This window comes from Salmo trutta, chromosome 9 (assembly GCF_901001165.1).
Source record: "Salmo trutta chromosome 9, fSalTru1.1, whole genome shotgun sequence".
Taxonomy (NCBI): Eukaryota; Metazoa; Chordata; class Actinopteri; order Salmoniformes; family Salmonidae; genus Salmo; species Salmo trutta.
In genome coordinates, this window is record NC_042965.1 from 25,352,252 (window position 1) to 25,371,197 (window position 18,946).

An 18,946-nucleotide genomic window follows, 5' to 3' on the forward strand; every position below is an offset into this window, starting at 1 on the left:
CAAGCTTTGAATACATTGCAGATAGAGATAACATTTAATTTACAATAATACTGTATTGTGTTATCATTTTTTAAATGGGTGTATTTTTAAAGGTTTGGGATGTACATTACCAGTCAAAAGTTTAGACACACCTACTACTCAAGGGTTTTTCTTTATTTTTACTATTTTATACATTGTAGAATAATAGTGAAGACATCAAAACTATGAAATAACACATTTGGAATCATGTAGTAACCAAAAACGTGTTCAACAAATAAAAATGTATTTTATATTTGATATTCTTCAAAGTAGTCACCCTTTGCCTTAATGGCAGCTTTCTTCACGTTTGGCATTATCTCAACCAGCTTCGGGTTTTTTTATTCGACGGCCCGCCATTAAAGCTAGTTAAAAGAGTAAAATTATGCTTTTTCAGCATGAATGGAGGATGCTTTATGTAGGACCCGGTCCACGGACGACACAGAGTTTGTACTGTCTTTGGTATTACTACTAGGCACATCAACCCTAGACGATAGTGCAGATCTGGCGCCCGCTATCGTCTGCCTAGGCTACTTTAGACCTAGGCTATTCCATACACTTCCACACAGAGCAGTTTAGCACACCATTATACACATGTGTCATATTAGCTATTGTACGTCTGTTTCATCGAATAAAAATGCGTTATTCACTGGAACGTTCAAAGATATTGTAATACATATATACATAACCATAGCGTTCTGAAAAAGAGGGCGGAACTTTCATACCGATCATGTATCAGTGTCGGAACACAATGTGTGACGGACCCAGGCTTCAGGTTGTATACACGTGAGATCCTGGAAAAGTTTCAAGAGCGAGCTGGACGGCATTTTGTCTTTAACGTTTATGCGCCATACATTACCATCATTTCTACGTATTGACACGGTAAGTGTTGTATTGGCTAGCCAATGGAGTTCGCGTTTCACAATAATAGTTTTGCTAGCATTAGTAAAGTTAGCTACCGTAGCTGTTTAGGCTCTTCCTACCAGCAGCTACATTTGTTTTCAAAAAAGCTTAACAACGCATTAGTACCGGCATATTTAAATGGAAACTTGTAGCACTCACCTCCCTGTCAATGCGATATTCTCTTTGTGCGATCCATAGAGCTCCTGTCTGTTACGTGCCGTAAGATGGGGCGGCTGAGGAAGAGGCACAACTGGAAGGGACGGGAGCAGAACGAGACACATCCACCTCCAGAGGCCAAGGAGCAGGGGAAGACTGTTGTAGTGGAACTCAAAGGTACAACACTCAAGCGCCTGTGGCCCTCAAAATATGTAGGTACACACGAAGGTGGGGAAGGGGAGAGATACCTGGTAACTAAGTATGAACATTTTTGCACTCACTACTGTTAAAGTTGCTCTGGTTAAGAGCGTCTGCTACTAAAATGTAAAACTACTGTTCGTGAGGTTGGTGTTGTAATGGGTGTGATTCTTGTGTACTCATAATACTCTGTTCCATGTCCCACAGACGGGGCCAACCTAAAGGGGGTGGACGAGAGCAATGCCCTGGTCCTTCCAGCCACCAAAGCCAAGAAGAAGAGGGGCATTGAGAAGTCCCTTACTAAGAAACAGCCCCTTACCAAGAAACAGAGGAAACATCTACAAAAAGTCCTGGAGGTCAAAGAGAAGAAAGCCAAGGTAACATTCTCAATCTGCCATCTCTGAGTCAGACCAGGCTAGTTTCAGTCAAGTATAATTATGAAGTGTGTCATTTGAAATAGTTCTGCACAAAAACATGAAACTACACTATTCATTATCTTCCTCCTTTGACTTCCAGAGAGTAGACATCCTGGCCAAACTGGCCGAAGTGCAGCTGCCTGACTCTGAGCTGAAGCTGCTCTACACCACCTCCAAATTGGGCACAGGAGACAAGCAGTACCAGACCAAACAGTAAGGCAGTGTGACTGTCACGCCATTGTAGCAGCATTTGGTTTAGTGATGCTTTCCATAAGCTCAGGTTGACTAATGAACAATGATATTCAGTTGGAGTGATAGTGTCCTGGTCTACTGAAGGCTTGTGTGTGATCCTCTGTGGTGTTGTCTTTCTCAGGACTCCTGATGAGGTAGATGACGGAGCCTCAGGGCCCAGGATCAGCAGCCTGAGTGGAGCCAACAGGAAGAGGAAACGAAGAGCACGGGAGGAAGAGAAGGCAGAAGAGGAGAGTAGTGATTTGGATTCATCTGATGACGAGATGGATGATGGAGGGATGGGGAATAGAAGGGTGGAGGCCACTAATGTCTCAGAATCTGAAGAGCCAGCCTCCTCCTGTCAGGAGAAAGAGGTGGAGATGAAAAAGGAAGAGAAAAGGGAGACGAGCGAGGAGTCAGGCCCAGCCCAGGCCTCCAGTAAAAAGCCATCCGAGCCAGCAATCTTCATCTCCGTGGACAGGCTGCCAGAGATGCAGGTGTGCGTTTCTTGTGTTGTGTGTTTGTTTCTCATGCACATTCTCTTTGTTTTTCTCAAGTCGTGAGCATTTGTCTTTATTTCTCCTGCTGTGTGTGCGCGCATTTGTTTGTCCTGCAATGTGTGTAGGAGGCCCGTCTGAGGCTGCCAGTGCTGGCTGAGGAGCAAGTGATCATGGAGGCGGTGAGGGAGAACAGTTTTGTGGTTCTGTGTGGAGAGACAGGAAGTGGTAAAACCACCCAGGTACCCCAGTTCTTGTACGAGGCTGGATATGCCAGGTAACACACACACCCTGCTCTTTTTCTCTGCTTCACTCTATCTTATTCACCACTTATCTTTTTTGTATGTTTATTTTAAGCCTTTTTTCACTCCACTAATACTATCATATCTCTGTTTACCCCTCTCCCTCCTGTTTCTCTCCAGTGGCACTGGAATCATTGGTGTGACAGAGCCTAGGAGAGTGGCAGCTGTCAGTATGTCCCACAGAGTGGCCAAAGAGATGAACCTGTCTACACGGTACACACACACAATGGCTAGTGTTTGGATTTCATTTCCATTTGTGTTTGGTTGTGTCTGCTGAGGCTCTGTGTGTGTTTGGTTGTCTGTTGTTAGGGTGGTGTCGTACCAGATCCGTTATGAGGGGAATGTGACCTGTGACACCAAGATCAAGTTCATGACAGACGGAGTCCTGCTGAAGGAGATTCAGAAGGTAATCCTCCCACCCCCACTCCTTATTCTCTATCCTTCCCTTCACTTGTTCCATCCTTCCCTCTCCTTACCTATCTGCCCCCCCATGTTTTTCCATATGTATTGTATGACTCCATTCTCAGTCTATTTGCCTCAGTCAGCCAAATGGCACCCTATTCCCTTTGTTGCACTACTTTTGACCAGAGCCCATAGTGCGCTACTGTATAGGGAATGGGGTACCATTTGAGACACAATCTAAGTTTCTGTCGCTCTCCGCTGTAGGACTTCCTGCTCCAGAGGTACAGTGTGATCATCATAGATGAGGCCCATGAGAGGAGTGTGTACACAGACATCCTGATTGGCCTGCTGTCACGCATCGTACCACTCAGAAACAAGGTCAGACAGACGGGGTTCATTTTTTTTGTTATTAAAAAATGAACATCAACAAGTGACTGGGGGTTCCTGACACCTTGAGCCTGTTACTTAATATATGCACAACTGTTATGTTAAGATTTATAAACTATTTACTAAATAATGATTTATTAGCAGACTTCTCTACCCAACCTGCCGTTGTCCTTATTTTACCCTACCCTGTTTCCTGTGTGTCATACAGAAAGGCCTCCCCATGAAGCTGATAGTGATGTCAGCTACTCTGCGTGTGGAGGACTTCACAGAAAACAGGAAGCTGTTTCCTACTCCTCCGCCCGTCATCAAGGTGGAGGCCCGTCAGTTCCCTGTAAGCGTCCACTTTAACAAACGGACTCCTCTGGAGGACTACACTGGAGAGGTGTTCCACAAGACCTGTAAGATCCACCGCATGCTGCCCCCTGGGGGTATCCTGGTGTTCCTGACGGGCCAGGCTGAGGTCCACTCTGTCTGCAGGAGACTGAGGAGGGCCTTCCCTTTCAAGAGGGGCAACACAGCTAGTGGTATGTTTTTAAAAAAGTATTATTATTATTATTTATTTACATTTTTTACACAGTCTTTACACAGTGTAAAATGTATGACTGTGTGTTCTGATAAGGTGAGGGAGAGGAGGCAGCAACAGACTCCTCAGATGAGATGAAGAAGTTTAAGAAAGCCAAACATAAGAGAACTGTGGTACGTACTACTTACCGTAATTTCCGGACAATTAAGCGCATCTGAATATAAGCCGCACCCACTGAATTTAAAAAATATATATTATTTTGAACATAAATAAGCCGCACATGTCTATAAGCCGCAGGTGCCTACCGGTACATTGAAACAAATTAACTTTACACAGGTTTTAACGAAACACGGCTTGTAACAAAAAATAAAAAATTAGCAGTAAGCTTTAGTTGTCTTTTTGCACTGAGTCAATTCCTCACGCTGCTGTTTCCAACATCTTATCATCGACTCATTAAGACCAAGCTCCCGTGCAGCAGCTCTATTTCCTTTTCCAACAGCCAGATCAATCGCCTTCAACTTGAAAGCTGCATCATATGCATTTCTCCGTGTCTTTGCCATGATGAGGGTGATGAAATGACTACCGTAATCAGAATGATGGGAAGTTTGAGAGCGCTCGATTTAATCTAAACAGTAAACAAAAAAGTTGTTTGACCTTAACCCGTTCGGCAATTTCATTGGTCTAATGAAAGATTTATGCCGCCAAAAAACGGAGCGGCAATATATGGAAAAATCCATATTAGCTGCGTCATTGTTTAAGCCGTGAGGTTCAAAGCCTGGGAAAAAAGTTGCGGCTTATAGTCCGGAATTTACGGTAGTTATTCTGTCACTGTGTTGAGAAGTGTGTGTGTGTGTGAGTGAATGTTTTAACGCTGTTTGTGTGTGGTTTCTGTGTGTGAGTAGTCCCTGCCCCGTATTGACCTGGATAACTACTCAGCGTTGCCGGTGGATGAGGGGGATGAGGATCGTCTGGCGGGGATAGATGATGAGGAGGGGTCCGACCTGGAACTAGGAGACGACGCTGCAGACACAGGTAAGAGAAAAGGACAGCTAGGTGTATGTGTTGCCATTCAGCTCTCAGGTGTGTATCCTTGATTCATATGTTCTCTTTCTCTCCGTGTCTGTAGAGGAGAAGGCGGACCCGTCCCTCCCTCTTTACGTCCTCCCCCTCTACTCTCTCCTGGCTCCAGAGCAGCAGGCCAAGGTAAAACGGGCCACTTGGCACAATAAATCTACACTAGATTAAGTGATATCGTTGCATTAATGCATGATCTGTGTCTGTCTGTGCAAGCTTGCATGTGAGCTTGTCCTTGTGTGCATGCTTACTGTGCATGTACAGTTGAAGTCAGAAGTTTCTACACCTTAGCCAAATACATTTAAACTCAGTTTTTCACAATTCCTGACATTTAATCCCTGTAAACATTCCCTGTTTTAGGTCAGTTAGGATCACCACTTTATTTTAATTATGTGAAATGTCAGAATAATAGTAGAGAGAATGATTTACTTCAGCTTTTGTTTCTTCCATCACATTCCCAGTGGGTCAGAAGTTTACATACACTCAATTAGTATTTGGTAGCATTGCCTTTAAAATGTTTAACTTGCGTCAAACGTTTAGGTTAGCCTTCCACAAGCTTCCCACAATAAGTTGGGTGAATTTTTTTTTCCCATTCCTCCTGACAGAGCTGGTGTAACTAAGTCAGGTTTGTAGGCCTCCTTGCTCGCACATGCTTTTTCAGTTGCGCCCACAAATTTTCTATAGGATTGAGGTCGGGGCTTTGATGGCCACTCCAATACCTTGACTTTGTTGTCTTTAAGTCATTTTGGCACAACTTTGGAAGTATATTTGGGGTCATTGTCCATTTGGAATACCCATTTGCGACCAAGCTTTAACTTCCTGACTGATATCTTGAGATGTTGCTTCAATATATCCACATAATTTTCTTTCCTCATGCTGCCATCTATTTTGTGAAGTGAACCAGTCCCTCCTGCAGCAAGCACCCCCACAACATGATGCTGCCACCCCCGTGCTTCACAGTTGGGATGGTGTTCTTCGGCTTGCAAGCCTCCCCCTTTTTACGCCAAACATAACAACGGTCATTATGGCCAAACAGTTCTGTTTTTGTTTCATCAGACCAGTGGACATTACTCCAAAAAATATGATATATTTCCCCATGTGCAGTTGACAACTGTAGTCTGGCTTCTTTTATGGCGGTTTTAGAGCAGTGGCTTCTTCCTTGCTGAGCGGCCTTTCAGGTTATGTCGATTATAGGACTCGTTTTACTGTGGATATAGATACTTTTGTACCTGTTTCCTCCAGCATCTTCACAAGGTCCTTTGCTGTTCTGGGATTGATTTGCACTTTTTGCACCAAAGTACGTTCATCTCTAGGAAACAGAACGCGTCTCCTTCCTGAGCAGTATGACGGCTGCGTCGTTCCATGGTGCTTATACTTGCGTACTATTGTTTGTACAGATGAATGTGGTACCTCCAGGCATTTGGAAATTGCTCCCAACAATGAGCCAGACTTGTGGAGGTCTACACTGTTTTTTGAGGTCTTGGCTGATTTCTGTTGATTTTCCCATGATGTCAAGCAAAGAGGCACTGAGTTTGAAGGTAGGCCTTGAAATACATCCACAGGTGTCAATTAGCCTATCAGACGCTTCTAAAGCCATGACATCATTTTCTGGAATATTCCAAGCTGTTTAAAGGCACAGTCAACTTAGTGTATGTAAACTTCTGACCCACTGGAATTGTGATACAGTGAATTATAAGTGAAATGATCTGTCTGTAAACAATTGTTGGAAAAATGACTTGTGTCATGCACAAAGTAGATGTCCTAAACGACTTGCCAAAACTATAGTTTGTTAACCTCTCTGGGATATGTGGGATGCTGGTGTCCCACCTCGACAACAGCCAGTGAAATTGCAGGGCGCCAAATTCAAAACAACAGAAATCTTACAATTAAAATTCCTCAAACATACAAGTATTATACATCATTTTAAAGATAAACTTCTTGTTAATCCAGCCACAATGTCTGATTTCAAAAGGCTTTACGGCGAAAGCATACCATACGATTATGTTAGGTTAGCGCCTAGTCACAAAAAAACATACAGCCATTTTCCAGCCAAAGAGAGGAGTCACAAAAAGCAGAAATAGCGAAACTTAATCACTAACCTTTGATCTTCATCAGATGGCACTCATAGGACTTCATGTTACGCAATACATGTATGTTTTGTTCGATAAAGTTCATATTTATATCAAATCTGTTTACATTGGCGCATAATGTTTTGCCTACAAAACATCCGGTGATTTTGCTGAGAGCCACATCAATTTACAGAAATACTCATCATAAACTTTGATAAAAGATACAAGTGTTATGCACAGAATTATAGAAACTTCTCCTTAATGCAACCACTGTCAGATTTTAAAAAAGCTTTACGGTGAAAGCACACCATGCGATAATCTGAGTACAGCGCTCAGCCAACAAAACAAGCCATACAGATACCCACCATGTTGTGGAGTCAACAAAAGTCTGAAATAGCGTTATAAATATTCACTTACATTTTGATCTTCATCGGAATGCACTCCCAGGAATCCCAGTTCCACAATAAATGTTCGATAAAGTTCATCTTTATGTCCAAATACCTTTTTGTTTGCGTGTTTAGTTCACATATCCAAATGCACAAGGTGCATTTGTCCAGATGAAAAGTAAAAAAAGTTCCATTACAGTTCGTAGAAACATGTCAAACGATGTATATAATCAATCTTTAGGATGTTTTTTATCATAAACCTTCAATAATGTTTCAACCGGACAATTCCTTTGTCTTTGGAAAGGGAAGGGAATGGAGCTTGTGCTCACGACCGCGCACGATCAACAACTAAAGGCTTTCAGCTGAGGCACCTACTGGGACTGGTCTTATTCGCTCCCCTTTCACAATAGAAGCCTGAAACAACGTTCTAAAGGCTGTTGACATCCAGTGGAAGCCTGAGGAAGTGCAATCAGACCAAATTTACACTGTATATTGGATAGGCAATCACTTGAAAAATTACACACCTCAGATTTCCCACTTCCTGGTTGGATTTTTCTCAGGTTTTCGCCTGCCATATGAGTTCTGTTATACTCACAGAAATCATTCAAACAGTTTTACTAATAATATGCATACCCTAGCTTCTGGGCCTGAGTAGCAGGCAGTTTACTCTGGGCACGCTTTTCATCCGGATGTGAAAAACTGCCCCCTATCCCAAAGAAGTTAACAAGAAATTTGTGGAGTGGTTGAAAAACAAGTTTTAATGTCTCCAACCAAAGTGTATGTAAACTTCCGACTTCAACTTCCGACTTCAACTGTGTATATATGTGTGTGTTTTCTAATCTTTGTGTCCAGGTGTTCCGGCCCCCTCCCCATGGTGCACGTCTGTGTGTTGTGGCTACCAACGTAGCAGAAACCTCTCTAACCATCCCGGGGATAAAGTATGTAGTCGACTGTGGTCGGGTCAAGAAGCGCTTCTACGACCGCGTCACGGGGGTCTCCTCCTTCAAGGTCTCCTGGACCTCACAGGCCTCAGCCAATCAGAGGGCAGGCCGGGCAGGCCGTACCGAACCTGGACACTGCTATAGGTCAGAACTGGAAAGGGCTGTTTAATTGTTAAAGTAAATGCTTTCACACCCCATTTTTAACCTCAATCATTCGTAACTGGGATAAAATTGAATGTGCTATTGACTGTGTGTGCTAGGCTGTACTCATCAGCGGTGTTTGGAGACTTCAGTCTGTTCTCGGAGGCAGAGATCACCCGCAGGCCAGTTGAGGACCTGGTACTACAGATGAAGGACCTTAACATAGACAAGGTCAGAGAAATAACACATTGATTGATGCTGTAGAGGGAGAAAGTCTTCCTGTGAAATTAGTCAGACACTACCTATTTGGCTAATGGTGTGTTCCTGTGTGTTCAGGTGGTCAATTTTCCATTCCCCACAACTCCCTCAGCTGAGGCGCTGGTGGCAGCAGAACAGTTACTGGTTTCACTGGGAGCACTAGAGGAGCCGCCACGCACCGGGCGGTAAGCGGTTAAACCTGACTCACTCTACCTCACCCTTCACTCAACCTACCTCACTGCTCAAAAACTCACTTTTCAGCAGGTATATCTGAAGTCCCCTCTTCAGATCCTCTACCCCACTATCCCCTCCTGCAGCAAACCCACCCACCGATCAATCCATCTCTATCTGCTTTAGGGTTAAGGAGATGGAGCGAGCGCGTCTGAGCTGTCCCATCAGCCCCTTAGGCAGGGCAATGGCGTCGTTCCCCGTGTCACCGCGCTACGCTAAGATGCTGGCGCTAGGGAAGCAGCAGGACTGTCTGCCTTACGTCATCGCTGTGGTGGCCGCCATGACGGTCCGGGAGATCTTTGAGGATCTGGACAGGTGAGGGGCAGAGAGAGAGTAGAGGAAATGTGTGTTTATGGGATTATTCTAAAATACATAGACATTAGAATAGCGTGTGTTTCTGATCAGTGTTTTGGTTTCGTTACCTATTGTGAAATGCATATTTAAACAAGCTCCTAATGTCTTTGCGTCTCTACATTCTCTCTCTCTCCACCGTCTCTATTGGTCTCTCGGTCTCCCCTCTCTCCACCGTCTCTATTGGTTCAGACCTGCTGGTAGTGAGGATGAGAGTTCCAAGCTGGCCCAGCGTCGAGCCCGGCTGGCCCAGATGAGGAGGCTGTGGGCTGGGCAGGGAGCCTCTCTACTGCTGGGGGACCTCATGGTCCTACTGGGTAAGGCTGGAGTGTGAGCGTATGAGGGTGTGGTGGTGTTTTTTTCTTTGTCTGTGTGTTCTGTACACTACCGGTCAAAAGTTTTAGAACACCTACTCATTCAAGTGTTTTTCTTTATTTTTACTATTTTCTACATTGTCGAATAAAAGTGAAGACAACACTATGAAATAACACATATGGAATCATGTAGTAACCAAAAAAGTGTTAAACAAATCAAAATATATATTTGAGATTCTTCAAATAGCCACCCTTTGCCTTGACAGCTTTATACACTGTTGGCATTCTCTCAACCAGCTTCATGAGGCAATCACCTGGAATGCATTCAATTAGCAGGTGTGCCTTGTTAAAGTTAATTTGTGAAATGTTTTTCCTTAATGCGTTTGAGCCAATCAGTTGTGTTGTGACAAGGTAGGGGTGGTATACAGAAGAGAGTCCTATTTGGTAAAAGACCAAGTCCATATTATATGTCAAGAAGTGCTCAAATAAGCAAAGAGAAATTACAGTCCATCATTACTTTAAGACATGAAGGTCAGTCAATGCGGAACATTTCAAGAACTGAAAGTTCAAGTGCAGTCGCAAAAACCATCAAACGCCATCATGAAACTGGCTCTCATGAGGACCGCCACAGAAATGGAAGACCCAGAGTTACCTCTGCTGCAGAGGATAAGTTCATTAGAGTTACCAGCCTCAGAAATTGCAACCCAAATAAATTCTTCAGAGTTAAGTAACAGACACATCTCAACATCAACTGTTCAGAGGAGAATCAGGCCTTTATGGGCGAATTGCTGCAAAGAAACCACTACTAAAGGACACCAAGAAGAAGAGACTTGCTTGGGCCAAAAAACACAAGCAATGGACATCAGACTGGTGGAAATGAGTCCTTTGGTCTGGAGTCCAAATTTGATATTTTTGATTCCAACTGCCAGGTCTTTGTGAGACGCGGTGTGTGTGTGAACGGATCATCTCTGCATGTGTATTTCCCACCGTAAAGCATGGAGGAGGTGGTGTGGGGGTGTTTTGCTGTTGACACTGTCTGCGATTTATTTAGCGTTTCAAGGCATACTTAACCAGCATGTCTACCACAGCATTCTGCAGCGATATGCCATCCCATCTGGTTTGGGCTTAGTGAGACTATCATTTGTTTTTCAACAGGACCCAACACACCTCTGGGCTATTTTAATAAGAAGGATAGTGATGGAGTGCTGCATCAGATGACCTGGCCTCCACAATCCCCTGACCTCAACCAAATTGAGATGGTTTGGGATGAGTTGGACCGCAGAGTGAAGGAAAAGAAGCCGACAAGTGCTCAGCATATGTAGGAACTCCTTCAAGACTGTTGGAAAAGCATTCCAGGTGAAGCTGGTTGAGAAAATACCAAGTGTGCAAAGCTGTCATCAAGGCAAAGGGTGGCTATTTGAAGAATCTCAAAAATAAAATATATTTTGATTTGTTTAAAACCTGTTAAGGACAGACGTTCCGCCTGCGGAACCCCTAGCCAACAGCCAATGGCATCGCACGGCGCGAAATAAAAAACCAACTATAATACCACGATTCAATTTTCTCAAACAATCAACTATTTTACACCATTTTAAAGACAAGACTCTTGTTAATCTAACCACATTGTCCGATTTCAGAAAGGCTTTACAGCGAAAGCAAAATTTAGATTGTCAGGAGAGTACCCTGCCAAAAATAATCACACAGCCATTTTCAAAGCAAGCATATATGTCACAAAAACCAAAACCACAGCTAAATGCAGCACTAACCTTTGATCTTCATCAGATGACACTCCTAGGACATTGCTATACAATACATGCATGAACTTGATTGAACAAAACATATTTATATCAAAAAACAGATTTTTACATTAGCATGTGATGTTCAGAACTAGCATACCCACCGCAAACTTCCAGTGAATTTACTAAATTACTCATGGTTAATGTTCACAAAAAACAATTATTTTATTAAGAATTATAGATACAGAACTCCTTTATGCAATCGCGGTGTCAGATTTTAAAATAGCCTTTCGGCGAAAGCACATTTTGCAATATTCTGAGTACATAGCCCGACCATCACGGCTTGCTAATTTGACATCCACCAAGTTTGGCCCTCACCAAACTCAGATTTACTATAAGAAAAATTGGATTACCTTTTGCTGTTCTTTGTCAGAATGCACTCCCAGGACTTCTACTTCAACAACAAATGTTTTGGTTCAAAATAATCCATAGTTATATTCAAATACCTCCGTTTTGTTTGTGCGTTCAGGTCACAAAGGCTGAAAGAAAAAAATGGAGTAGTCTCGTGGACGCGCATCTCCAGTGTCACTGTTCCCAGCCTGACCACTCACAAACAGAGCTGCTGTACTTCGCCCAGAGACTGCAGACACCCCATTACACTTTCTGGCGCCTTCTGAGAGCCAATGGAAGCCTTAGAAAATGTCACGTTATAGCACAGATGCTGTATTTTCGATAGAGATGCTACAGAAGGACGACAAATTGTCAGACAGGGCACTTCCTGTATGGAATCTTCTCAGGTTTTGCCATATGAGTTCTGTTATACTCAGACAATTCAAACAGTTTTAGAAACTTTAGAGTGTTTTCTATCCAAATCTACTAATTATATGCATATTCTAGTTTCTGGGCAGGAGTAGTAACCAGATTAAATCGGGTACGTTTTTTATCCGGCCGTGAAAATACTGCCCCCTATCCCAAACAGGTTAACACATTTTTTTGGTTACTACATGATTCCATATGTTTTTTTTCCCGCCTAGTTTTGATGTCTTCGCTATTCTTCTTCATTGTAAAAAAATAAAGAGAAGCCGTTGAATGAGTAGGTGTTCGAAAACTTTTGACCGGTAGTGTACTACATGTGTCTGTGTTAAAGTATGATGGGTTACCTCAGGTGCTGTGGGTGCGTGTGAGTTTGCTGGCTGCACTCTTAAATTCTGTGAGGAGAATGGACTGAGGTATAAAGCCATGCTGGAGATCAGACGACTTAGAGGACAGCTCACCAACGCAGGTACACACACACTCAAAATCAAATCAAAGTTTATTTGTCATGTGCGCCGAATACAACAGGTGTAGATCTTACAGTGAAATGCTTACTTACAGGCCCTAACCAACAGTGCAAAAACTCTGTCCTCTCCTTCCATAGTGAACTCAGTGTGTCCAGAGGTGGGTGTGTTTGTGGACTGTAAGATGGCTCCACCTACTGAGAGCCAGGTGGTGTGTTTACGTCAGATAGTGCTGGCGGGACTGGGAGACCACCTCGCCAGACGGGTACAGCAAGAGGAACTACTAGATTCAAAATGGAGGAATGGATACAAGGTGAGTTCACCTATAACACTGATCGGTGATGAGTTTTTTGTTGTTTTTCTTTGTTTCTTAGTCCCATTTCTGATCCTGCTTGTTGATAGTGTTGTGTTAACCCTTTTCAGACCCCACTCCTGGACGAGCCAGTCTACATCCACCCCTCCTCAGCCCTGTTTAAAACGCTACCTCAGTTTGTGGTCTATCAGGAGGTCTTGGAGACCACCAAGATGTACATGAGAGGTAGGTGAAACACTTCCACTGATTATAGCACAGTTTAATGTCATCAGTATTCCGTTATGCCAACAGCTGTTAACTAGGGAGATGTCTCTCTCAGGTGTGTCAGCGGTAGAACCAGAGTGGGTTCCCCAGCTCCTCACCCAGTACTGCCATTTTGGATCTCCTCTGGAGACCCCGTCGCCATGGCTCTGTTCCTCTACAGGCAGGGTCAAATGTCACTGTACCAGCACCTTTTGTGAGTCTGCTCTACACCATGGCTGTCTTTGTCACGTTCAGTAATACAGTATTTCCCTGGTCTGTGTGGGCTGTAACGTCTCTGATCTCTCTCTGGCTCTGTCTCTATTCATCTTTCCTCAATTCCCTGAATCCCCTCATCTCCTCAAAATGTATTGGAGAGGAAGGTCTGAGGAGAGGGACCTTGGACCTTCTCTAATACAGTAGAAAAGGAGAGAGGATGTGAAGAATCACAGAAACACTGATTGAGATTGAGCCTAACACTCTATTCCCTGTATCTCCCTCTAGTCCGATGTGGCTGGCAGCTTCCTGCTATAGAAATGGATTACCCAGATGGCCTGGAGCGATATAAACTGTTTGCCAGGTTCCTTCTGGAAGGACAGGTACTGAAAGCACTGGCTGCATCCCAAAGGCAACCCTTTAACCTATAAGTGTACTATATAGTGTCAGATCAGGCAGTACAGATCTCTGTGGGACAAGCCTGGTTAGATGGAGTAAAACGGAGGTTGACTGCACTCACTTTTATTTGTGTGTCGTGTGTTTCAGGTCTGCCCTAAATTGAAGCAGCACAGCAGTTATCTTCTCTCAAACCCTTCCATCATGATGAAGACCTGGGCAAAGTAAGCCAAGCGTTCCTTTCACTACACCACATTGGAGGGTCTGTCTGTGTTAATGCTTAATGTTGTTTTTCCTCTGTCAGACTCCAGCCTAGGACTGAGGCTCTGCTGGGAGCTTTGGTGTCAGAGAGAGTGGACTGCAGAGACGTACTGCTCTCATCCTGGAAGAACAACAACAAATGTACGTATTTGTGTCATTTCAATGAGAGACTGTCAAACGTGTCAAATTGTTTAACATGATGTTCTCTATTCTTGTAATTTTCTCCTTCCAGTCCTCTTGACTGCATACTGCCAGTGGATCCCTGAAGCTAAGCACCAAGACGTGGCCAAGAGCTGGCCTCCCATCTGACACAGAGGACACTGATACCAGCTTTGCTGCCTGCCAAACCAGCCATACCAACACAGTGCCATCAACACAACCCCATTACCCATACCAGGGAGCCAGTTATCCATACCTCAGCTGGCCACCCAACACACAGGACCTTTTGGCTGTTCTGTACAGAACTGTTCAGGGGAAGGGCTAATCTTTCACTTAGACCATGTGTCCTTCTCTTGTTGTGCTTTGATACATTTTTAAGACTGCTTATTTGTGCTAGTCTGAAACTGATGATTTGAATGAGATTTGATCAATGTTGGACACAATGAAAATCCAAAAATCTTCTTGAAGATGAAGCCTTTTACCATGCAGTTGACACCCAAAATAAATACGAAGGCTTATTTTTTTTCTTAATTTAAGTGAACTTATTAGTGTGTTTCCTGAAGATTTCTTGCATAGTCTTACTATCATATTTATTTCCCTCGCTCTAGCGCTTAAACGATATAAGCTATGCATACGAAACTAACTTCGAGGTGCAGACCTCCCCAACTTAGATTGCTTGAGAAAATATTTTGGTTAGCATTTATACTTTAACTACAACAATATGTAAAATGATCTCCAATGTATTTCAATGGCAAAAAAAGGGGCATAAACAAAGTATCTCTTTCACCGTTTTTAAGGCTATCAACTCCAAACCAACGTTGAGATGTTCACTGACACTACTTACATTGCTTGTCAAAGGGTTTTTGATACTATTTAGGTCTCTATTCAGTCTGTATAGCTGAAGCGTTACTGATTGCGCGATTGAAATGGAAAGGTAATTTCCGTGAATGCAGTCTCTGCTAACGTGGTAACATTGCTTATAAATTTCAATCATGCTGTAACTTCTGCAATATGGATTGACTAGAGCGTATGTACTTTTAAACTATAACCATTTTAAATGAACATGTTTGAATGAGAACCATTACAAATACAATGGTAGCTATTCAATATGGTCCTGCTCTTTGGCCAATTAGGCAACACAGCCAACTTTAAAACATTCAGGCTATCGTAACTTCAAATTTTCTAACATGGATACAGTGCTTCCAGAAATTATTTACATTCAGAGACTTGTCCCGAAGCCACTCCTGCGTTATCTTTGTGTGCTTAGGGTCATTGTCCTGTTGGAAGGTGAACCTTTGCCTCAGTCTGAGCTCCTGAGTGCTCGAGCAGGTTTTCATGAAAAATCTCTGTACTTTGCTCCTTTCATCTTTCCCTCGATCCTTACTTGTCTCCCAAGTCCCTGCCGCTGAAAAACATCCCCACAGCATGATGCTGCCACCATGCTTCACCGTAGGGATGGTGCCAGGTTTCCTCCAGGCGTGATGCTTGGCATTCAGAGCAAAGAGTTCAATCTTGGTTTCATCAGACCAGAGAATCTTGTCTCTCATGGTCTGAGTCCTTTAGGTGCCTTTTGGCAAACTCCAAGCGGGCTGTCATGTGCCTTTTACTGAGGAGTGGCTTCCGTCTGGCTACTCTACCATAGGCCTGATTGGTAGAGTGCTGCAGAGATGGCTGTCATTCTGGAAGGTTCTCCATCTCCACAGAAGAACTCTGGAGCTCTGTCAGTGACCATCGGATTCCTGGTCACCCCCCCCCCCCGATTGCTCAGTTGGCCGGGCGGCCAGCTCTAGGAAGAGTCTTGGTGGTTCCAAACTTCTTCCATTTAAGAATGATGGAGGCCACTGTGTTCTTGGGGACCTTCAATGCTGCATACATTTTTTTTTTACATTTCCCCAGATCTGTGTTGTGCCGCTGACTGCTGTTAAGCTTTCTTGACTTTATGCTGCAATATGTAACTTTTTGGGTGACCTGACCAAATTCATATGGTCACAGATACCTTACAAAAAAGGTAGGGGCGTGGATCGTGTTGTTTATAGATCTGTCACTCATTAAAGCAAGTCTAGGAAACGGTATATCTGTATGTGCTCTATTTCTAAACTTCCCGTTCTTAAGTTTCATTTTTGCATATTTCGGTTTTGTACACTAGTTTCAAACAGCTGAAAATACAATATTTTTGGTTATGGAAAATACATTGCATAGTGGTTTAGATGGTACAATGATTCTCTACACTATACTTGCTTGTTTAGTCACAAACTAAAATTAGGCAAACTATTAGAATTTTAGCAACCAGGAAATGGCTAACCTTTTGTTTAACCAGCTAAACAGCTGCTATTAGCAAAATGTGTTAGAAAGGGAATTTCAATCTAATAGGCTGTTTTCGTTTACACTTCCTATTGTAATGTGGGGAGGTGAAAATAAACGTGTATTAATTTTTAAATGTTGATTACTTCTCCTTGCTATTCACCTGATCACAAGACATTTGAAAAAAAAACTTCTAACATGTGATTGGGGTCCCTGAGTCAACTGGCTGTGGGTTCCTGGGCAGGAAACGGTTTAAGACCCCTGCTCTAACACCTTTATAAATGCACATTTACGTAAATTGGTATACAACTACATGGATTCAATGCCAAACATAAGAACACAGTGGTAGACATTTTAAATAGCTTCGGCTCTTTAACTATTTCATCTACAAACCTTAAAACATTAACATTTTCTAAACTTTATAAATTACAACTATTTGCATATAATACCCACTAACTCTTGAACTGTCCAAGCTAGAGACGGTAAGCCAGCTTTCACATGCTCAGGCTATCCCTTTTTATTTATTTAATCTTTATTTAACTAGGAAAGTCAGTTAAGAACAAATTCTTATTTACAGTGACTGCCAACCCCTAAACTGGATGATGCTGGGCCAATTGTTGCGCCGCCCTATGGGACTCCCAATCACGGCCGGTTGTGATACACCCTGGAATCGAACCAGGGCCTGTGGGGACGCCTCTAGCACTGTGATGCAGTGCCTTAGACCATTGCGCCTCTCGGGAGCCTGAAAGTATGTTTCTAACCAATATTTTCAGCTACCTACATTTTCAACTGTACTGAACAAAAATACAAAGGTGTTGGTCCCATGTTTCATGTGCTGAAATAAAAGATCCCAGAAATGTTCCATAAGCACAAAAAGCTTATTTCTCTCAAATGTTGTGCACAAATTTGTGTAAGTCCCTGTTAGTGAACTTATATTTTTCCAAGATAATCCATCCACCTGATGGGTGTGGCATATCACGAAGCTGATGAAACAGTGTGATCATTACACAGGTGCACCTTATGCTGGGGGCAATAAAAGGCCACTCTGAAATGTGCAACCACAGATGTTTCAAGTTGAGGGAGAGTGCAATTGGCATGCTGACTGCAGTATTGTCTACCAAAGCTGTTGCCAGAGAATTGAATGTTCATCTATCTACCTTAAGCCGTCTCCAAAGTTGTTTCAGAGAATATGGCCGTACGTCCATCCGGCCTCACAACTGCATACTACGTGTAACCACGAACCTCCACATCTGGCTTCTTCACCTGCGGGATCGTCTGAGACCAGCCAAATGGACCGCTGATGAAACTGTGGGGTTGCACAATTGAAGGATTTCTGCCCAAACTGTTTCAGGAAAGCTCAACTGAATGCTGGTCACACTCACCAGGGTCTTGACCTGACTGCTGTTCGGCATCGTAACCGACTTCAGTGGGCAAATGCTCACCTTCGATGGCCACTGATACGTTGAAGAAGTGTGCTCTTTACAGATGAATCCCGGGTTCAACTGTACTGGGCAGATGGCAGGCAGTGTGTGTGGCGTTGTGGGCGAGCGGTTTGCTAATGATGTTGTGAACAGTGCCCCGTGGTGGTGGGGTTATGGTATTTGGCATTTTATCGATGGCAATTTGAATGCAGAGATACCGTGACAAGATCCTGAGGCCCATTGTTGTGGGACAACATTCCACAGGCCACAATCAACTTCATGATCAACTCTATGCGAAGGTGATGTGTCTCGCTGCATGAGGAAAATGGTGGTCACACCAGATACTGACTGGTTTTCTGATCCACGCCCCTACCTTTTTTGTAAGGTATCTGTGACCAACAGATGCATATCTGTATCCCCAGTCATGTGAAATCCATAGATTAGGGCCTAATGAATTTATTTCAATGAATGATTTCCTTATATGAACTGTTACTGTTGCATGTTGTGTTCATATTTATGTTCAGTGTATTTAAGAGACAAGTGGTCATTGTGCAAATGTATTTATGTTTTCAGTAAACATTGGAGAGCCAACATCTGTTTTGCCCCATGGTTGCGAGCAAGTCGTTTCTGTTGCTAAATAACCAACCTGTCTATACGCCCACACCATTCTGTTGGGGTAGGCCTACACCATTTCTTGCAATTGTTATGCATTTTGACATGTCCTGCTGTGTTCTTATGCTCAAACATAACAAAATCAATACTCATAAAGTCATTATTTTTCTGTAGCTTTTATTTTAGTGATTGTTAGTTCTCATATGTATTAAAAATATA

At 43.2% G+C, this 18,946-nt stretch overlaps 1 protein-coding gene across 1 annotated transcript; it reads left to right on the plus strand.

The window, feature by feature from the left end:
• The first annotated feature begins 316 nt into the window (after window positions 1–316).
• Window positions 317–14,938, plus strand: dhx37 (DEAH (Asp-Glu-Ala-His) box polypeptide 37). Its single transcript, XM_029763260.1, has 26 exons — window positions 317–897; window positions 1,117–1,251; window positions 1,480–1,649; window positions 1,789–1,901; window positions 2,062–2,416; window positions 2,545–2,693; window positions 2,839–2,931; window positions 3,028–3,124; window positions 3,385–3,498; window positions 3,716–4,031; window positions 4,127–4,203; window positions 4,933–5,062; window positions 5,157–5,233; window positions 8,412–8,644; window positions 8,761–8,872; window positions 8,978–9,084; window positions 9,257–9,445; window positions 9,674–9,798; window positions 12,697–12,813; window positions 12,949–13,121; window positions 13,232–13,346; window positions 13,441–13,578; window positions 13,866–13,960; window positions 14,124–14,197; window positions 14,278–14,375; window positions 14,467–14,938. Exons 2-26 carry the CDS (start codon window positions 1,143–1,145, stop codon window positions 14,541–14,543), a joined length of 3,453 nt encoding a protein of 1,150 aa, XP_029619120.1. The 5' UTR covers window positions 317–897; window positions 1,117–1,142; the 3' UTR covers window positions 14,544–14,938.
• Window positions 14,939–18,946: the final 4,008 nt, after the last annotated feature.

Bases quoted from the DNA above. Each gene is read 5' to 3' on its own strand.
- dhx37 (XM_029763260.1), top strand. From the start codon at position 1,143: ATGGGGCGGCTGAGGAAGAGGCACAACTGGAAGGGACGGGAGCAGAAC. The intron at 8,873-8,977 runs GTCAGAGAAATA...CTGTGTGTTCAG, and splicing joins AGGACCTTAACATAGACAAG to GTGGTCAATTTTCCATTCCC. The intron at 9,085-9,256 runs GTAAGCGGTTAA...TATCTGCTTTAG, and splicing joins GAGCCGCCACGCACCGGGCG to GGTTAAGGAGATGGAGCGAG.